The sequence below is a fragment of the Buteo buteo genome, chromosome 9, assembly GCF_964188355.1.
Source record: "Buteo buteo chromosome 9, bButBut1.hap1.1, whole genome shotgun sequence".
Classification (NCBI taxonomy): domain Eukaryota; kingdom Metazoa; phylum Chordata; class Aves; order Accipitriformes; family Accipitridae; genus Buteo; species Buteo buteo.
The window spans coordinates 38,747,964-38,769,114 of record NC_134179.1 but is presented as its reverse complement, the minus strand read 5'-3'; the positions used below and the strand labels follow the sequence as shown (position 1 = coordinate 38,769,114).

Here is a 21,151-nt window from a genome sequence, read left to right as displayed (position 1 = left end):
CCTGATGTCAGTCTTCAGTAGTGTCTCCATGCTACTTTGCAATCTGGAAAAAAGTGGTAAAAGTATGGTAAGGAAGAAAGCAAACAAAATATTTGACATTTTCAGAAGAGCTGAGGGTCTGGATAAGGAGGTGTCAAGTTGGTTCCATAACCACGTTCAGTGGCAGCTTTTGAGACAGCATGAACAAGTTTAACAACCAACATCTTTCAAAGAGTCTTAAGAAAGATGTTACTTGGATTTGACAGGTTTAACTCAGCAGCTAGATAGCTAAGGTTGAAGCCCAGCACACAAATCCAGCTTTTAATTTTATACACTGCTGTAACATATGTATATCCTGGTAGTGGTGTTTTTTTCATACACATTAAATGGGTAGACTGCGTGACTTCAGTTTCCCTCTGACTTCAGTGTTCTGGAGCAAATGATAAAGTGATCTGTGCTTCCAGGTGTGCCGGGGCCTTGCCAAGCAGACTGAACTGAACGACTTCTTGCTTGATGTATCGAAGTAAGTCTGATTTGCACTATAATCTCTTCAATTTATTTTGATAAGCTTTTCTAACGTGGCTTTTCCGACCTACCCATGTTTTACACTGTAGCTCACAAGAAGGCACACCTCGGAGGGTGGGCAAACTTTGGCACAGGGACAAGAACGAATGATGTGGGTGGCAGTGGTGTATACCTGTTAAACTTTTTTTTTGGTGGTGGTGCAGAAGAAAATGTAACATCCAATTATACCATACAGGATTTATTTACTCTTTGCATGCGTTTTTTGTCTTTTTTTTCCCCTCTTCTGTCAGAGTTAAACATGTCCCTGTTTTGAGAAGTGACCAATAGGCTTGCCATCTCTTTTCATGGCCAATTTTAGAAGGTTTGAAAGGACTATGAAAAGTTAGTTAGCCTGCTTCAGCTTCCCCCCGCTTTTTTGACATGTATGCATACACATACGTATATGCCTAAGTATACGCACTTCAGGGATATATCCTTGAAGAATCAGGGCTGCCACAAAATCGTTCTTCCCCTGCATTTTCTGGGGGCTCTGTTTTCATTTTCAAAGACTGTAACTGCATGTGGTATGTTTCCTTTTAATTTCTTGTCACAGTAAGTGCAAGATTAAATTGAAAACACAGTGAAGAGTATGAAAACTTGGGCTTAGACTTGCAAAGTCAGTTTAGTATCTTAAGTGATATGCTCTTCCTTCATCCCTTTTTCTTTGTTGCTGCTGTTAGCATCTTTAAATAGTAGAGATAACCAATAAATTAAAAGACAAACCAGAGTTGTACTTTTGGTAAATCACAGTCTGGGGTGTTTAACAGTGTTTTATCAAACTAGTTGTTTGAAGAATTTTTAAGTGCATCATAAAGGACTGACAATACTTTGGAATAATGAATTGTCTTGGATTTTTGCTGTTACAAACACTTCCGTAGGTTGTGATGAACAATTCTCAAACTGGTGAGATTAGAGGACATCCAAGATTCCTATGCCTTTGCTAGGAATGTACGCAGCTGAGTCAACCTGGCTGGAATGGGGAGTGATCCACCGCAGGGAGGAGTCTACCCCTTACAAGGAGGGCAAGCTGGTTGTATCCAGATATTTTTCCTTAGTTTTTTTCCTCAGGGATGACCTTTTTTTTTTTTAATTTCAGTTTAGGTTTAGAGTGTGTCTCCCAAAGGGCGCTCTCATCATTCCCTTGCCAGAACCCACTTCCTGCACCGTCTTGCACCGTTATGTTCCTTTCCAGAGTGCTTTTATGTTGCTAACATATGTACTGAGCTAGTTTACCAGGGAACTCTGGATTAATCTACCCAAATTTATGGGCTGGCAATTTGTTATCTTGGTACATAGTACTGAGATTGTTTTAAAGAACTTTGTGATTATTTTAAATTTTTAAGATAAAAATTACAATAAATACTGCAAATATTTAATATGTATTTCTGTAAGAAAATATCTCTCATACAGCATTATCAGTTGCTAGAATTGTTTAGTTTTAACAACAAAACCCCCCTGTGTTTTAAGCCACAAAATTGGGATATCATTTAATAACAACTTGATGAACTTCATGCAGGTAAAGACTTGCACTAGCAAGAAGGTAATTAGTTTCCTCTTAGAAATGGTCTGTACCTTTTCTTACGTGGAAAGAGGCTTTCCTATTCAGTGAGGAAATTGTTAGCATGCAATGTCACTGGGACATGTTCTGTAACATTTCAGAAAGGGCATAGTATGCAGTGCTCCACCTCTTCATGTCCCTGACAATGTAAGACTAGGGTATTATATATTTCCTTTCCCCTAGACCCAAACAAAACTGAGCTGTGTATATGTTCAAGGCCATGGGATAATGTCTTTCTGTCTGCTGGGAACATTGTAATCCAAGGGTTATTAAGACTTGGCATGTGAAAGATTTAGACTTCTTTTACTAATAAGTTTGACCTTTATTTTTCAATGATCTTGACTGTCCTTGGACAGTTTCCACTTTGCTGTGAAACTGAGATACTTTTTTGTTTGTTTTTAAGTCACAAGATCAGTCTTTTTTCTGCAACTTCAACATGCTACACCTGGGTTGGTAGAGAAGACTCATTAAGAGTTTTATAAATTGTTGCCTTTTAAATATTGTTAAGGTTTGGATAATATGAGGTGAATTTAGCTACAATACATAGTTTTCATTAGTTCTCAGTACACAGTCCTCTATGCATAAACCTAATGAGACATTTTGAAAGCATGTAGGTAATATATATCAGCAATGGAAAAAAATCTTTTTTTTTTTTTTTTAATCTTTTGGATTGCTGTTCTTTTCCTTTTTACTTCTCCTTTTAAAATTTTCAGTGTGTAAAGGGTGCCAAAGCATTTTGATACATTCTTGGTGTTGCTCAGCAGGGGCCTATTCAATCCATGGCAGGCAATCTTTGGTAGTCTTTTCCCTTTCTACAGAGAAAATTCTACATATTACAGAGAATATTCTACAGTTCCATCATTGTAAAATAATGGCTTAAAGGAACAGAGCTGGGTCCATTTCTCAATTCCCTTGTGCTGTAGCACGCCAGTCAGTGATTTTCAAGGTGCAGAGGTTTGTCCTCACCTATTTGGGCTCCACGGTTAAGCAGTTGTGAAACAAGAACCCATGACAGCCGTTTGAGAAGTGTTTGACTAAATGCCAATATTTACTGACTTCTCTTTTTCTGCAGAACATATTTTGATAATATAGTTGCAATAGATTCTCTACTTGAACATATAATGGTAAGTTGTTTTCTTCACTTCTGTACTTCATTAGTCTTAGTTATTAAACTGCTTCCTTGAAGTAAGACATTATATCATTGAAATATTTGAGCTGTTAATAATGGACACTTAATGCAAACAGTCTCTATATAGAAGAAGGTGGCAAAGGTCAGCTTGGTTTTTTATTGTCGCAACAACTTTGTTTCTCAGCTTTCATAAGTAATGAAAAGTGACTGTCTCTCTGAACTGAATAGTTACTATTGCGTTTTAGAGAAGGTGTGAAAATTGTAACAGAAAGGCTTCTTGTTTTCTTTTTATTTCAGCTTGCTGTATTGATTTTTTTTTTTCTAAATTCAATTTGCTACATGCTGCAAAATGCTCCTGAAGAAGTTATAGTCTGTAGCAGGACTAGAGATCAAGCATTACTCATAGAGTATTTGTTCCAGTTGCTGAATGAGATGTGCAAGACATTACATCCCTTTTTCTTTGCAAAAGTCTTTACACCCATAACTAGAGTGACAGTCAGTCAATGTTTTATAAAAACCACTAAAGTCAAGTCGAGAAACAGATTATAATTTTCTGAATCAATTTTGAATTCAGAATTATTTCCTGAATAGTGTTTACAAATATATATGGACTGGTTGTTCATAGCACGTTTTAAATGTTTGGTATATGAATTATGCTTTTGAGCTTTAGGCACATTCATGGCATAGTGCAGTTCTTTTTCCTGAATGTAAATCTTAATCAGGTCTATGATACTATTATTTCAGTTTGTGTATTCAAAAAATTACTCTCCAACAGTACTCCAATACTTGCTCCAATCTTCGAAGTGATATTCTTAGCTAGATTATTCAAAGACAACAAACTTAGAATGCAAACAATATTAAAGTGGTTTTATTTAGAAACTTGAATTAGTAATGGAAAATATTCTGCAGTGCTTGTCTTATTCTAGTTAGTACACAGTCAAGAATTCTGCACATAGGACACATTTCTGAACATTGACTTTTCCAATTTAAATGAACTGCTTAAAAATAGCTTAACATTTAAAAGAACTGGTGTAATATAACATATGGCATTGAGAACAAATATTGATATTCTCCCCTGTTCTTCCCTGTGAATAGAGGTCTGGTGGAGAACACAATTGGCAGTAAAATATGCTTACTCTTTCATCTTCTTTTTCAACACTTGGCTGCATCATGATTCTGCATTTTAACCTGCGGAGATGTTTCGTACTCAGCTTCCTTTGTAAGCTGTAGCAGTTGGCTGTTTCTTGGGCCAATTAATTGCATTATGTGTTGAATTACATTTATTGCCATTTTATGGGAGTGTGATTTTATCATTATGTGCCTTATTCTGTGTCTCACAGTAAGAAAAGAGTGGAACTCAATTTCACCTCACTACTTCACCCTTTGGTGATTGCACTTAAAATTTGATTTGTTCCTGTAATAATAAAGAAAAAAGTACAGGCATTTTAGCATTCTTTTCATTAAAATCCCTCAGCAAAGTTAATAGTATAAGGGTATTTTGAATATAGATGCAAGGAGGGGAAGCAGAAGTTCAAGTTGCCTTGCAAATTTTCTTACCAGTATGCTTGAGTAGTTACAAGCAGCCTACCCAAAAGGTGGTCCCTGGCCTCCCTATTGACAATGCAAAGCATATCTTTTGTGCTGATATTCCCCTTCAGCCACTGGCCTGGATTTGAACTAGTGCTTTAGGGAAGTAAGACTTTCTCATCCTATTAACTATTTCTCTCAATTAGTAGTCTTTAAGCAGTTATTTTTGAAAAGCATGAGTCGTGACCAAGGTAAGTTCTTGAGTCATATGCATTAGAACACAGAAGTTTAATTGTATAAAATCAACACTGTGCTGTTGATTTTATAAAGAAATCTGATACAACTTCAGAATAGGTGTAGAGAAGCATTTACTAGACCCCTTGTCCTTTTTGGCACAGTTTATATTCACTCTGTTTTGAGCAAAGGAATAAACGGTGTGAGTGGTTGAGATCTTTAAACTTCTTAATGCTCTAAGTGGGAAATATTTCACAAAAGTTACCTCTCAGCTTGCAGTCTCCCTGACTTTCTACTGCTCTGATGGAGCAAATGGAGTAGAAAGCAACAGAATCATTCCAGCCACAGATTCTGTCGGTACAGGAGGAGCCTCCAAGTTCTGTAGAGTTGGTCTAGATGGTTTCTGTGCAGTTCCCGTTACACAGCTCATGTGACGTGGAATTAGAGTCTCCCGACTAATGATTTATTGTCTCAGAGTTTTTTTCTGCTAAGGTCTAATGTTTGTCTATTTGCATTAATATGTAATCAAATATTTTAGGGTTTTGGTTTTATTTTTGAAAGACAAGCGAGAAGGGAGGGGAGTTCATTCATATGGAAGTCTCAAGAATTCTTAAGACACGCCACCTGCATGCATTGCATGCCAAGATGTAGTCAGCCTCTTTCTGTAGCTGAATGACTGGATAGCTATTGTATACGATTTTAAAATTTGAGCAAGATCCACCTGAGATCATGCACTACCATGCAGTTACTATACTTTCTGAGCAGATAAGAAACATAGGACGCATATCTGAATTGGATAGAGCAGGTTCTTGAACCTGAGTATATGGCATCTGAAGTTCACCCAGTGATCCTCATTTGACTTTGGTTCACTCTTTCCTATTGTTCTCAGACAGCCCATCGTGTGTCTGAGAAACATTTCAGTGAAGAGCTGCCGTGTTCCCGGGACAAGATTCTGTTCTGACAATCAGTGCTGGCTGGCAGTTAGTTTTGCTAAGATAAAACTAGCTGGTTCGAAGTATGATAGAGACCGTGCAAGTCTATTGCTGTAGTGTGGTACTTTCTTGACTAGATGTGCTACCTTGTGGGCTTTGGTTAGTTCCTGTAGAACTACAAAGTCTCAGCTTTTGTGCAAGAACTGTCCCTAGCATCAGGAGGGTGCAGCCATTTCATATACTACTGCACAGGGCAATTCATAGTGACACTTCTAATATTCCCTATGTGTTCATTGTTATGTATTACAGGCGCATTTAGCTTTCTTAGAAACAAACACTAGCCTCTCTGTTATGTCTGTCTTTGCCAGATATTCAATACCAATATATTTTGCATTGAAGATAAAGACAAAAGGCCAAAAATGTTCTTAAGTCTTGCTATATCCTGTCTATTTAGTCAGGTAAAGGTGAATATAAAGGTGAATACCTAAACTTAGAGGGAGGAAAGGTACCATTTTGAAAAGCATTCCTTGTACTTGAAAAACAGTGTAATAGAAAGCCTCTTCCCTTACAGCAAACATTCAAGCCTCTAAAGATATTCCCACATTTCTCAAAGAGTACACTCTAATTTACAAAAAAAATATTGAATAAAAGACATGCTTTCATTTTGAATTGTATCCTAAAAGATTGCTGTGAAGGTGGATGCTACTTCAAACAGATTTTCATACCGGATAATTTCTCAACACTTTTATCTTCTAGGGACCTACATTTTTATCAGACAATGACTAAACATAATCTAACGCAGGACTGTTAACTCTAGTGTGTTTTTTTTTGTCTATAGATATATGCAAAAAACCTGGTGAATGCAGATAGGTGTGCACTCTTCCAGGTTGACCACAAAAATAAGGAGCTGTATTCAGACCTTTTTGATATTGGAGAAGAAAACGATGGGAAACCTGTCTTCAAGAAGACCAAAGAAATAAGGTAAGGGTAGCTAGCAGAAGAATGCAGTTTCATTATAACTACGGATGTGCAGGCATTTTATTACCCAGTCTCTGTGCCTACCTGCAGGTACCCTGACAATACTTGTCATACTGTGATATCATTCCCACCAGGACCCGCCTCCAGAAGGTAGTACTTCTGGGAATGACATTGCAGTGCCATCGAAACAACGTCTCTGAAGCTATAACGTCACTCCTGGAAATGCCGTCTTCCGGAGGCGGTCCTTTTGGAAATCATGTTGGGAAAAAAACAGAGGTGTTCTGAGGTAGGTAAAGGTGCAGGTAAAGGTGCACCTAATCCATAGTCTGCCAGTATGGGACTTTTTTTCCCAAGAGGGTTCCCAAGAGGAATTGAAATTTGTGCGATTCAAGCACATCCAAAGCAAGGAAATCACAACTTGTACTTCTTGCGGATGGATTAGGTGTGTGTAGAGTCTAGTACGGACTGGTCACTGGTTTTGAAGATTTCAGGTCCAGTAATTTAGTTTTACTTGTTCTCATGTGAATGTAGAGTATTTTCAAACTTTTAAATAATTGTGATTCTGAAGTATGCTTGAAGTGGTGAATTTGAAAATACATATGGGCTTGTAATGAATGCATAGGATTCTCTGCCTCAAATTGGTGTGTATTTCTGCTTGATGTCACAAGTACCTAATTTTTACACATATGCAAGTTTTTTTAATGAAAGAGGCAGAACAACAAAGTAAATATAACATTTTTCACTCTTCAAAAATTATGAATCCTTAATAGATACAGATCGAGATTTTCAAAGGCACACAGGTTTTAAACCTGCAGCTTCTTAAAAAGAAAGAAATGCATGACTAAATATCATGCACTAAAATTTTGTTAAAATACTCAGCATAGATTTTCTCAGATTTTTTTTTTTCATTTCCTTCTTATACTTTTAAAGTTTTAGGCCAATATGAGATGTGATTCATGTCTTCACTTAGAATCCTTTAGACAAACTTACTCCCACCTACTACATTGTGTGAGTGAGAATGGAAGGAGTCAAAATTGGTGCGATTTACATACTGACAAGCAAGGAGGTGGTGTAAATTAAAGAAGGTGGCCTGCTTTAACATGTATTTTCATACTCCTTCTTGGTAATTGTTTTTCTTGCTTATATCTTTCTGTCTTTTCTGTATGAAAATTATTGAAATGTTGACTCTGAGTGCGAGGCTGTGAGCCATTTCATGGGTGCTGTACACTGAAAGAGAAGTACAACTTAAATATCTGTAAGAAAGTGTGACTGAGTCAGTCAGTCATCAGGAAGGAGCTTTAAGTTGGTGTGATGTATATATCATAACAAGCAGCAGAAGAAACTAGCTTAAAGTCAGGTGTGCAGGGTGAAATCCTGTCACCTTTGTCACTAACTTCAGTGTGGGCAGGATACTACCCAGGTACATTTAGATTTGCAATTGTTCCACATGTGATTCTTTCTACTTATTTTTTTCCACAAATTCTTTTGTGCTTGTATGTCATAACTGTTTTGTGTCGATGAATTGAAAATTATTTCCTTACAAGACAGACTTGTAGATTTGTCTGATTTGACCCCAGAATATATTTGTTGTGTTTAACTTTCTTGTGGTGGTTAAGCGATGCAGTTAGTACCATGGCATTGTTTGCACATCATGAGATGAAACAAGCTGGTTATTCTGAAGTGGCAAACGCATATAATATTTAGCTTTGAAATTTCCACCGGTCTTTTTCCTGCCACCTGAAGAAACAAGCTCTATATGGCATATGATGTGTCTAAAGAAACAATGAATATGTAAAAGTGATGATAAAATCAATAGCTTGTAAAAGTAAACACAAGTCTCAGGTTCTGTACAGATGTCATGTTTATTAGGCATAACCCCCAGGGTTATTGAAGACTTTGAATTTTTGTCATTAAAATGGTCATATTATGGCATCTTTTCTGTTAAGCTATGTAGTTATATAAAATGTTTTCAGAAAGTATCTATTAGCATGTGCTTTTTTCTTTTATTATTTACTACTAGTTGTTGTCTTGTAAGATTTTTCTCCTAAGAGCATCAAAACTACGCTGGTTGGGAACAAATACCCATTACCGTGCCCAAGACAGACTCCACTGGAAAAATGTTTTTCCAGACAGTTCATATTGTGGCTAACACACATTTTTATTTCCTGCAGATTTTCTATAGAAAAAGGAATAGCTGGTCAAGTGGCAAGAACAGGAGAGGTCCTTAACATCCCTGATGCCTATGCAGATCCACGCTTTAACAGGTAGGATGTTACTCATGGGAGGGGAAGATAGCTCACCAAACCTTTTACTTAAATTTACTACTTAAATTTCATATTAGAATGCATTCGTGGAGCTGTGATCCTCTGATAAGGAGGCAACAAGATACAATTAAAAGTAGTATTTTTAGCAAATATAAGTATAATGGAGAAAAATTTAGTTATTTTTCCTGTTATGGAACTTTGCCCAGTTAGGTAGGCTGGTGCTGGTTTTCTTTATTAGCCTCCCTGCAATCTGATTAGTTTCAGAGGAGAAAAAAAAGTTCACTAACAAATAGCATGCCTAAGTACCTGAATGTATTCTTTAATTTTATGAATAAGCTGACTGTACATTTGAGGAAGTATTAATTCTTTATCTTGCAAATGGAGATTAAAGGGTTGAAAAGTTTTTTCTAAGTATGACACTGTAGATGGAAATATTTGAGAGCTTTGGAGGTGAACTTCTTGCAGGTACTAATTACATCTACTTTAAAACTACTTAGTATATTGTACATCAACATTTCTGAGAATCAAGGAATATATGTTAATTAACAATATTAACTTTTTTCTTTTTTTCCTTTCCTTTTTCTGGCTCTCCAGAGAAGTAGACCTCTACACAGGCTACACAACCAGAAATATCCTGTGCATGCCTATTGTAAGCCGAGGAAGCGTAATAGGTGTTGTGCAGATGGTGAACAAAATAAGTGGAAGTGCCTTCTCTAAAACTGATGAGAACAACTTTAAAATGTTTGCAGTCTTTTGTGCTTTAGCCTTACACTGTGCTAATGTAAGTTTTATTTACAGTTTTGTAAGCTGTTTGTTATAATGAGAAGACTTAGAATCCTACTTAAGGATTTTGATGTTCCAGATTATTAAAGTGATTCATAAGTCTGTTTTGTTGAATTAACAAGGAAACTGGAATCATTGAATCCTTTGCTGAATAATTGTATTTTAAGAGGATGATAGAGTTTCGTTTGATGCTTTCTGAAATAATTGTACTCTGGATACATCAATTTCGTGTAGCTAAAGTGAGGGATGCTCTCAAATGTGAATGATATCTGTCTGTCTTCTCTTTTCCATTAGAAAGTATGATTTTTATTTACTTTTATAAATTCAGGTCACATGTTTTACAAATTCAACTGGGGGATGGAGATGTTATGTATTCTCTTGATTCCATATGCTTAATATTCAACGATACCAATTTATACATTTATATGCTGTCCTATATACTCATAATTATCCATACTTCTAGATAAGAGTGGATAGCCTTTTTTGTTTTCAAACCCTTTATCATCACAAAAATTACTATTCCTGTAGGAAACATAAGCAATTTAATGATCATTGCTATACAAGTATAAAAATGCAATAACTGCAATAAAAATTCAATGCAGAAGAAATGTGTCATATTCATGGGAGGTAAGATACAATGCAATGCCATTTAAGCCTGATGATTTACATTAAGCCATTTTACCAACATCATGCTGTCGGTATACTGGGGCAGCAAATTTTACTAACAATTACTTAAACTTGTTCCACCTGACTCAGGGCACGTAGAAAGGCCTGCATATAAATGAAACTTGGGACTATGCAATCACTCAGTTGTGTGTGAGTTCACTCTTTTTAGATGGTGAATGTTACCATTCAGGGCATGCCGCTCCAGATGATCTTTACTAGTAAAATTGTTGTGTCCTCACTTTGTTTACAAACCATGCTATGTCTGCAATAGCTGTCCGAACCTCTCAATAATTAACTGTACTTATTTTTCACATTTATTGCATAGTAATGTAAGTATGATAAACATCTCATGTACTTTTTACTGGGTATAGGTAGCAGTTATTTGTACCAATTAACAGCTGAATTCATGCAGTGGCACAAAATATGAATCATGCCCTGTTAACAGTTTTCATTCTGTTAGCGTATTGGCAGGGACTGAGCTCCTTTTCTAACTCCTGAACTTTGATTCTTTTTCTTGTGAGAGCTAAAATGCAGTGAAAAATTAGCCAAGCCTTAGATGTTTACCCAAGTGAGTAGATGCAGAATGATGTGATAGAAGGCCCAGTTTTCCTGAAGTAATGAATTTCATATTATCTGTCACTTTTCTAATGTGTGAAGTTGAGCAGCCAAAAACACTAATGTTTTTGCAGATGTGTATTTTAAGAATAAGTGCTTGAATACAGGAAAGAAATGTTTTTTCCTTTATTAAAATTTCACATTCATGAATGACTTCCCTTTTTCAGATGTACCACAGAATTCGCCATTCAGAGTGTATTTACCGTGTAACGATGGAGAAGCTATCCTACCACAGTGTTTGTACAGCAGAAGAGTGGCAAAACCTCATGCACTGTACACTGCCTCCGCATATTTATAAAGAAATTGAACTGTAAGTATTTTCCTCATATAGCGACAGCTGCATCTTGTATCAGTCCATGAAAAAGATTCCCCCCCTGCCCTAGGCGTAGCGGAGGGTTTTGTAGGAAGCACTTTTATTGTTGAACTATCCCAAAATCATAGACGTTTATCTCTGGCTTTCTTATACTTAGTTACACTTAATGACCTGTGAACAAAATTTACCTATCAAAGGTGTAAAATAATACCTACGTGGAATGGTAGCATATTCCTCAGGCATGGGTAGCTACAGTAGTTGCTTTAAGCATTAGTTTATGTCTAAGGATTGTAGAGATGAGCTTGCTTTGATAGTCCCAAGTCACTAACAGCTCAGAGCCAGAGAGGAGACTGAGCTGGAGCATCAGTAATTAAGACCAAATGCATGCTCTCATCCCCTTGTACCTGTTTTAGAATAAAAGATTCAGTTCATTCCTGGGATTTTCTGAGTTGTGTGGTTTTTTTATTTGGGTTTTGGGATTCTTTTTTTTTTTTTTTGGTGTGTGTGTTTTGTGCATCTGCTTGTGTTTCTTGAAGGAGGGGAAAATGGATACAGATCTCCAGACTTTTGAAGATAATTAGGGTTATGAATCCCAGGTGCTAGAGTTTAGAGTTACAGCCTAAATTTGGAGGAGGACTTCCCATCCAGCCTCTTAGGCTTTCTTTGAAATAATTCAGTTACTTTCAGCTCTCGAGGATCTGCTGTGTGCTGAAGATGTTCAGATGCTCTATCTGTATTTTACCAGTCAGTCCCCACTCAAAGTCATCTGATTTTTTAGTCACTGTTTTTGGCCCAGGACAATAAACTCTACTGTAGTAACCAGGTGCCTAAATCAGAAGTCTCTGATATCGAGTCACCAAATCTAAGTTGTCTTTGTAAACCTGATCTCCAGAGCTCGTTCGCTCCCATCAAGTGCTGAGCATTGTAGCTGTGAGCGAGCAAAGCGTGCAAGCGTATGCTTAACAGGGGCTGCTTACAGCTAAAGTTCATTACATGCTGAAGTGATTTGCTTGAACGCCAGGGTATTAGCAGCTTGAAGGATTACACCCTAACAGAAGCTTATTCTCTGCAATACAATTTCTTGTGCTTTGTTAGATGATATTATATAACCCACCTCCTCAGCAAAAATTACTCCTACTTGCAAAGATGACAGGTTTCATGCTAAATTATATTAACATTCTTTAGTTCGAGAAATCTGAATACATTTAACCATTTTCCAAGCGGTTCAGCTACCTTCAGCTCTCTTGCACCTGCTGCGCTGTTCAGTATGCCACGTACATGCGAGCGTTTAGCTGGGGTCGGTGGAAAGTAAATAGAAGACTTGCAGCACGGCAGGTGCAGGGAAAGGGGTTAATTAATAATCGAAGGACAAACAGTGCTGCTGAACAGGTCCCTAATATTAGGCCTAAACGTTGATATTGGGAGAGAGGAGAAGTCATCAGCTAATGAAACATTAAAAAAATGCAGCATTAAATGTTTGATTTTTAACGTTTGGGCTTAATTTCTATTAGCCAGTAAAAGCTGATTTTTTTCCTGTCAAAACTAGAGTGAGTCTCACCGCATTCATGACAGAAATTACTGAAAAAAGGCTAGTAAATACATTATTAGAGACACCATCTTTACAATTCCCAGGAGGCAAGTCTGGAATATTTTAGGAATGCCTGTAAAGCTCTCATCATCCCTGTAGAAGAAAGATTTTTTTACATTAAGCAATGGATTCTTAAATAAAGATTTATGTTTCTATTAACTAAACAAAGCCAAAGGCTAACCAAAGGCTAGGGGTTGTACTTGATGATCTTAAGAGTCTTTTTCAACCTAAATGATTCTGTGATTCTATGAGCATAGTTGTGTTGGCCTTAGCAGAAATATATTAACTTACATTGCTGGAAAATAGAGCCTGTAAAGTCAGTTTTCTGTGTATATTCAGAAACAAGTGAATGCTGTCAGATATACGTTAACCTAGTCATTTTCACTTGGTTTTAGATGTTTTTGTCCTTACTAAGTTGAAACTTTCTTCTTAGATACCACTTTGATATCAGTCCGTATGAGGATGTCTGGCCTGCCATTTTTGTCTACATGGTTCACCAGTCCTGTGGGACAGCCTGGTATGAAGTACCTGATTTATTGCTTTAATTCTGTTATTTATGTGTTTATTTATTAGGAAACTTTGAGATCATTCTTTTCTAATTCAAGGTCTTCTTTTCCTTGGGGGTTATTTACTATGTCTGGTCTGTACAGGGCTGTAATAGGCAGGCTGGATTTCTTGTCCCAGTTTCTTGGTCTTCAGTTAATAAAATTTGGGAACAGCCAGGTAAAAGAACTCATGATATCACCCAAACGGTTGACCTTCCAATATGTAGAAGTATTGTTTGGTTGTGAGATGAGATTGCTTTTCAGACAGAAGAGGGTGAAGATACTACAGGCACTCTTGCCAAAAAGGAGAGAAGGTCCATGAATACTGGTTTCTCAAATACATAGCTGCTGAAATTAATATAGTATATGGTTAAAATAATCCAAGGTTAGATCTTATCTTGCTAAATGAATCAGTTATTGGCATCATTGTGCATTAATTATGGAAGTGAATGATTTTCAAATGAAATGTTTCATTTATTGTCCTTTCTTTCAGTGTCCATTATCATTACTCAGATCAGTAGTCTCTTGGCTAAGTATGTCCCATTGCTGAAAGAAAGGAGCTGCTCCAAATTATAGAAAAAATCTACAGATGGGCAATTGAAAGGGGAGGTATCTCCCTGCAAAAAGGAGCAACATTTGGGAAACACTTGCTGAGGACTGTTTCATCTTAGTAACTGGATGAACCTCCATGCCCTCAAAGCATACAGGGTCTTTCTCATGACTTCTTCAATACGGTCCTTAATACAGTTCTCTACTACTCAGTGTAGTTAGCATGTTTCTGTTCCTGACTGAATGGCTGTGGATGCAGGACTGGGGTTCAGATTTTCAGCTAAGTTCTGTTTTTTTCCCCTTTCTGTCTCCCAGTCTCTTTCTTTCAAGGTGTAACTTTGATGGGAAAGAATTGATATCTACTTGACGTTTTTCAAATGAGTCTCAGCTTTCACATATAAAGTTAAAGAAACAAAAGTGAGGAAAATATTTGAAAAGGAGGCTGTTGGGACTGGACTTGTGTTTAATTTCTGAGAGAACAAAACTTCTCAACCCTCTGAAACAAGTACAGCTATTCTAAGACTAAAATGTGATTTTTAAAGTATCAAGGAGTAAGGTTGTGCCTTTAAATATACACCTATGTAATGTATAACTGTCCTGTCCAGGGAGGATTTTGTAGAAAAATCTGTGATATTTACTACATTTTCTTTCCTCTCATGAAGAAATTATCTTTTACCACTTCAATCAAGTATACAAAATACAGCAGTGGAGGAAGTAATAGTATTCTACGTTGAGGTATCATTGATAATGATTTTCCCTTTGGCTACAACCGTTCTATCCCATAGTAACCATTGAGTTGATATTGGATGTAGATGGAAGTGACTGTAGTGATATTTTGAACTATGATGTACTATTTTAAACAGTAGTTCTAACAATTGTTCTAGACCTGTCTGACTTAACTCTCTAGAATTAAAAAAGAAAGCCTAAAGTTTTTTTAAAAGACAGTATGCCTCCATTTTTACTAATGTCAGACTAAGGCTAAGAAGAATGACCTTGCTCAGCATACAACCATAGAAATATGTTTTTCTATCTAACTGGCTGCATACAGTGGATGTATTTACATTTTCACATGTAGATCACAGACACTCAGCTTTGTTTTCTCAGCCCACATGTAGTGCAAAACTAGAACATCAATACTGCTTCCCTGAGATACCTAAGAAATTATCAAAACATGGAACTTAAAAAAAAGTCAAACCACAGTAACAGGGAAAAAAATGAGAATAAAAGAAAACTGATCTGTTATGAGGGAAAATGTCAGTGACTTGGGACTCTGGCATCTTCTGTTCAGTTCTGGGCTCAAGTGTAATATTCCCTTTTCACCCCAGGCAGCTTGGATTAGGTACTTTAGAAAATTTTACCTGATATCTAATCTGTGCTTGAATTTCCCATCTGTAAACAAAATGTATTCAGCTTTCCTTTCAAAGGAACATTGGTAGAAAAAGGTCTATTAAAGATCATGCAGAGCTGTGGTACTATAGAATATGAACTCTCTCAGAGGTGTTTTTGATAAGCACATAAGCCAAATGTAACAATTACTTTATTACTGCTTTTTATTATTACCCTAGTGAAAATACTCTTGATCATAAATTCATTTTGCTTGTCTATCTTAACAGCAAAAATATAAAAAAAATTCTTTAAGAAATAATCCCCTAAATGCTGTAAGTGTGGGGCATCTTCATGGTTGACCAGCAATTACTTAGCAAAATATTGTTTGTTCAAAAATGAAGAAAGAGTGAAATGTGAATTTCTGTTCATTTGCCCAAACTGGAAGAAAAATCTTTAAGTCTTGAAAAAGTAAAATCTTCTTCTTTTCATGGTGTCAGTATGAAGTATCTCAACTTCTTTTATTCAAAAAAATTTATGCATTTGGCATTTGACTGAAGTTTTAATTTAAACAGGATTATTTCTTCAGTGTCATTTGCTTAGAACCCCTAATTTTCTGGTTTGATCACAAATGATGTTTTCAAATTGTCCGTTAGATGCCGAGTTTCAGTATTTGACAGGTTGAATAGATAACGATTTAAAGAAACCACACTTCAACTTTCTGGGAGTGAGGAGGGTTATGTAATTGTGTTGCCTGAGCTGGATAGCTTGACTTATGTTCCAGAACTTTACAGATTAATCTAAGAGCATTGTCGTGTATCCAGGTCCTCTGTCCTTGCCAAAACTTGAATGACTCTTGTAATCAACGAGTCTTCTGCAATGAGAGTCAATCCTAGCAAGAAGAGTAAATCAAAGAGGATCTTTTCTCCTCTGTTGGTTATTTTTCCCATTCTTCTTTCTTGTCTCTGACCAAGTTAATTTCTTTCTAGCTTTGAACTTGAAAAGCTGTGCCGATTTACTATGTCTGTAAAGAAGAATTATCGCCGTGTGCCCTACCACAACTGGAAGCATGCAGTTACCGTTGCACATTGCATGTATGCCATACTTCAGAACAACCAGGGGCTTTTCACTGATCTAGAGGTAGGTGAGATGATTGTATCAGTTACTAGACCTTATCAGAGGTATCAGCCATCGCAGAAGTGCATTTTCTGTGCAAAACTCTATTTTGCTGTCAGCTTGGGCAGAGCGTATATAAAGGTCCCCACAGAGGAACGAGTGCGATTAGAAAGCTTGAGGAAGGAGAATTATTCAGATTCCTAATCCTAGTGTTTCCTTCACGTTTTTCAGGTCTGCCCACTGAAGAAGCACTAGCAGATTTGCTCTAAGTCCATGTCCACGTTTTGAGGTTCTCCCTGCCCACTTACAACCACAGTCTTTATTTTAATAATTTAACTAACTATCGGATCTGTACTGAGGGGAGGGAAACACCCTGGATCGTGAACCCTGTGAGGTCTGGGTGATCCTGAATAGGAGGACAAGGGTTACAGAGATGGTTGACATATGTGAGTAAAGGAGATGAGTAGAAAGAATGGAAGGAAAACAGTTGTCCAAATGAGCTAGTTCACTGATTAACTTTTATTGTACAACAGTTTTCCTTAGCATGCGTGTACATATTTTGAAGATAAATGCATAGCGTTTAAAAAAATCAGGAAAAAAATATTTCGGATAGATCACTAACTGGTAAAGTTATAACAATAGAATGGAAGGCTTAGAATGGTTAAATGTTAATATACACTACGAAGAACTGTCAGTTGGTTTTTTTCTGAATTATGGTAGGTGCAACTGGGAGTGCTGTCTGTTCTTAATACTACCTGAAACTTCTGACTGGGAGAACCTGTTTTCAGTAGTGTATAACTTCGCCAAACACTAGCCATTCGGGCTGTAATTTTCCAAGCTCCGTGACTTTCTCAAGCTGATTCATTTGGGGAAATTTCAGCCAAAATTGTTTGGCTCTTATAAAGAAATGTGCTACAAGAATTCAAGTTTTTGTTCAGTGTATAAGAGTAAAATAGAATTTGGTGATCTTTCAGTTGAAAAGGTCTAGTTTATTCTGCTGTAAAGCAGGGACTTGAAAATTGACACTGAAATAGGAAAGTGGCATTTGCCAGGCATATGCTGAAAGTTGGCAAAGCTATACAAGTTTGAAAAAATCAGTATTCCTTTAACAACAAAAATCTGTGGATTGCAGCCTCAGGGAATATTTCAAGCTCTGATAACATTCAGTACTAACCAAGTAGTCAGCCCCATCTTTTTGGAGACACAGAGTAAGAAAGACAGAGAGCAAGAGGCAGCTGTTCAGAGAGATGGAAACAGTCTTTGTTCCCTGCCAAAGTCCAGGCAGCCTTCACCCGTTTGAATGCCTTACCCCAGTCGATGTTCCAGCTCTTTCTAGCAGTCTCCTTTCTTGAGACTGGAGATGAATCCAACAAGAATACAGGAAACCGCTGAAGGCAAGTTTGGGGAACTAGGATGGGCTGGTCTTGGGTGAGGGATGATGACATGAACCTCGATAGACTTAGAGATGGGAAGAGAAGTATGAAACACTGCAGAGGGGGCTGTGATCTAGAGACAAATAGACGCAGCAGTTGGCAGTGGTCAAAGAGTTGGGATCCAAGCAGGGACAATGTGTACAAGGTCAAGAACACTGGGATTAGGCATTGTATAATCCTGAAGGACTGACACAAGGCTGACTTCCTGGGACATGGAGAGTGGGACAAGGTAGACAGAACCATCTGGTACAGGGGACAGACTGATCAGAACTGTAAGACTGGAAAAAACAGGCTGTGAAGGATGCAACAGGAGAATGAAACTTGCGGGGGGAAGGACAGAAGATCTTACACCCACTAGATCTAACGTAGCACAAAGGATTCTGAGACTCGTCTTTCTTTTGCTGTCAGAGACTGTTTTTCAAGTCTATTGGTTACACATCTTGCCCTTCCTGATAGTAGTGAAAAGGGGATACCAGCTTCCTGCAGCTGTTACTGCACAACTTCAAGTGGTATAGATGTGTGTGATGTTCTAAGGGTTCCACTTCTGCTGAGGATCCGTGTGGACGTGTGTTGCTGCATCTTCTGTTTTACTATGTGCTTTTTAAAAATGCACTTCACAAGATGCAATATTGAAAAGACATCATTAAAAATAAAAGTGAAGGATTTAAAATAAAAGCGAAGGTCTCAAAATCAGAAATACATTTCAGGTTGCTACAACCTGAGTTCTGCACATTGTATATTTGTGATAAAATCTTTATCATCATTGTTTGCTATTTTTCCACACAATCATGTGCCTCTTAGTACAGTATACAGGTTGAATGTTGCTCACTTAGTAGGTGGTTAATCAGTATTCTTTTTCTGCTTCATTTTATAGCCTTATCCTTGTTTACTGAACACTGATCAGAACCATGTATAAGACAGAGCTGTTAAGTCTATAAAACATTTTCGTGATACTCCATGCTGACAGTGACTGCTTCACAAACATTAATGAATGTGTTTTCAAAACACACTTGCTGTGTGAAACACTTTTGCTAGTGTTCACGTATTTTGTGTGTTGAAAGACAGATTTCAGGGACTCCATTTCTTCAGGATATTAGGAGTTAATTAAATGAAAAAATCAGTTTCACCTAGGAGACTTGGTCAATGTCTCCGAGGAGTGTTACGGAGGCAGGTCTAGCATCGGACTTTGGCGCAGCTGCCTTGACCAGGAGACCATACATCTTACGTATTTCCTCTCCCTCAATAACTGCACTTTTTATTTTTTAATAAACATGGTAAGAATTCAGTGGATGACCAGGCTATCTGTTTAAAACTCAGATTTCTTCCTGAAGCAGAATCCCTCCAATAGTATGTGATTGTGCAACATTTTTTTTTTAAATTCATAATATAGAAGAGGTTTGAATTACAATTGGTCTGAGAATTTTAATTCAGCATGTCCTCACTTTTGTGTTTCTCACGATATTAAGGATGTTTCTCCATGTGCTTTTTGAAGGCATTCTTCAAATGCTTTTTGAAGCATAGCGCAACTTTTACAGTATTTTGGGAAGAGAGTGACATCTAGGGGCAGGAAAGACATCTTACTTTTCATGTTTCTCTCAATTTTTTTTGTAGCGAAAAGGTCTTTTAGTTGCATGCCTGTGTCATGACCTGGATCACAGAGGTTACAGCAACAGCTATCTTCAGAAATTTGATCACCCCTTAGCTGCTCTCTATTCCACGTCAACAATGGAACAGCATCACTTCTCGCAGACTGTGTCCATCCTGCAGGTAGGATTATTGAAATTGTGTCTTCTGTGCAGTAGAGTCCAGTGGTGGAAATAGGAGTCACATCATGACCCAGTAGATTTCTGAAGCATGCTTAATTTTATTTCTGGATTGTAGTGCTCATTTAGAAGAGCGGGAGATTTATTACAGCAAGCCGGGTTCCCCAATTAGCAACCCAAGCATTCAATAATAGTGCAAAACATAGCTTTTCCAAAATCTTGATATTATAAAAAAATACTGTGTATTTGAAGGTCTTTGCTTATGTCCTGCCTTTGGAGCTTTTAGCTTCTGGGTCAATAAGGGGTTTTCCTATAACCACATGGAATAGGAATTTTGAAAATGAAAAATTAGTCTCTCACTTAGATATTTCCAGCATAATGTGCTTCAACAAAGTCTTCAGTCATCCTGAAATTCTGAATAAAAGCTCAAGTACTGGCAAAAGTTTGCATGAGAAGCTTAAAAACCTGCTGTAATAAATTCCATGAACAGTAAATGTGTGGCATGAAGGAGGAAATGTTAATTTTGCACGCATGAAAAGTTTAAACTTGTTTCATTATGTTATCGTGTGCTTTTTTTGTTATTCAGCAATCTGAAATTAAAAAAAAAATGAGCAAGGTAATATTCTATGAAAGAGAGTACCTAATACGAGGTAACGTGTCCGTATGTTTAATGAATAGAAAGCTACAAGAAAGCATGCAGACGCATTTTGGGAAATCCAAGCGTGCTACTGACACACAGATATTTTCTCATCAGTGAGAATTTTTTTCATGCTCAATTAGAAGAGTGAGAACTCTCACCTATGAAACCACTGCCAGTCCGTAACATATTTGTGCTCACTGGTTTTAGTTTACCATGCACACGCTCTATGCACAACCTTACTATGCTACTGCGCCACTAATTCGTTGTTAACTTTTCTTTCTTTCTGGTCTTTCAGGGGGAAGATATTTATTTTCTTAAATATCTAATCACCTTTTAGGAAAAATACATGTTCTGTATTGTATTCAGAAGCACATCTTGTGATTATGGTTTTAGGTATCATATACATTTCATCAGAGAATGGAAGCTTTATCTCTGAATGCTCCTCCATGTAGGAGGGTGTAATTGAATCCTTCAGTGGTGGTATGGCATTAGATTTTTAGTATTCATTCTTCATGTGAGTTTGTGCACAGTGAGCAGGTTCCTCAGTCATTAACGCTCCTCTGTCCCACTATGGTTATGTGAAACAGACTTCAGTCATTCTTCAAAAACCATTTTGCATTTTTCCTGCAGAAATGTTGTAGTCGGTGAAAGT

General features: G+C 37.2%; 1 protein-coding gene across 3 annotated transcripts in view; it reads left to right on the top strand.

Moving 5' to 3' along the window:
- The window catches only part of PDE10A (phosphodiesterase 10A), a 191,439-nt gene that overhangs the window by 147,022 nt on the left and 23,266 nt on the right, over positions 1-21,151 (top strand). For all 3 annotated transcript variants that reach the window (XM_075036108.1, XM_075036109.1, XM_075036110.1), the window contains exons 9-17: positions 444-502; positions 3,174-3,225; positions 6,762-6,904; positions 9,073-9,165; positions 9,760-9,946; positions 11,397-11,539; positions 13,564-13,647; positions 16,537-16,687; positions 19,708-19,863. In XM_075036108.1, the coding sequence (XP_074892209.1) occupies positions 444-502; positions 3,174-3,225; positions 6,762-6,904; positions 9,073-9,165; positions 9,760-9,946; positions 11,397-11,539; positions 13,564-13,647; positions 16,537-16,687; positions 19,708-19,863 (1,068 nt within the window). The remainder of the gene's footprint in view (positions 1-443; positions 503-3,173; positions 3,226-6,761; positions 6,905-9,072; positions 9,166-9,759; positions 9,947-11,396; positions 11,540-13,563; positions 13,648-16,536; positions 16,688-19,707; positions 19,864-21,151) is intronic.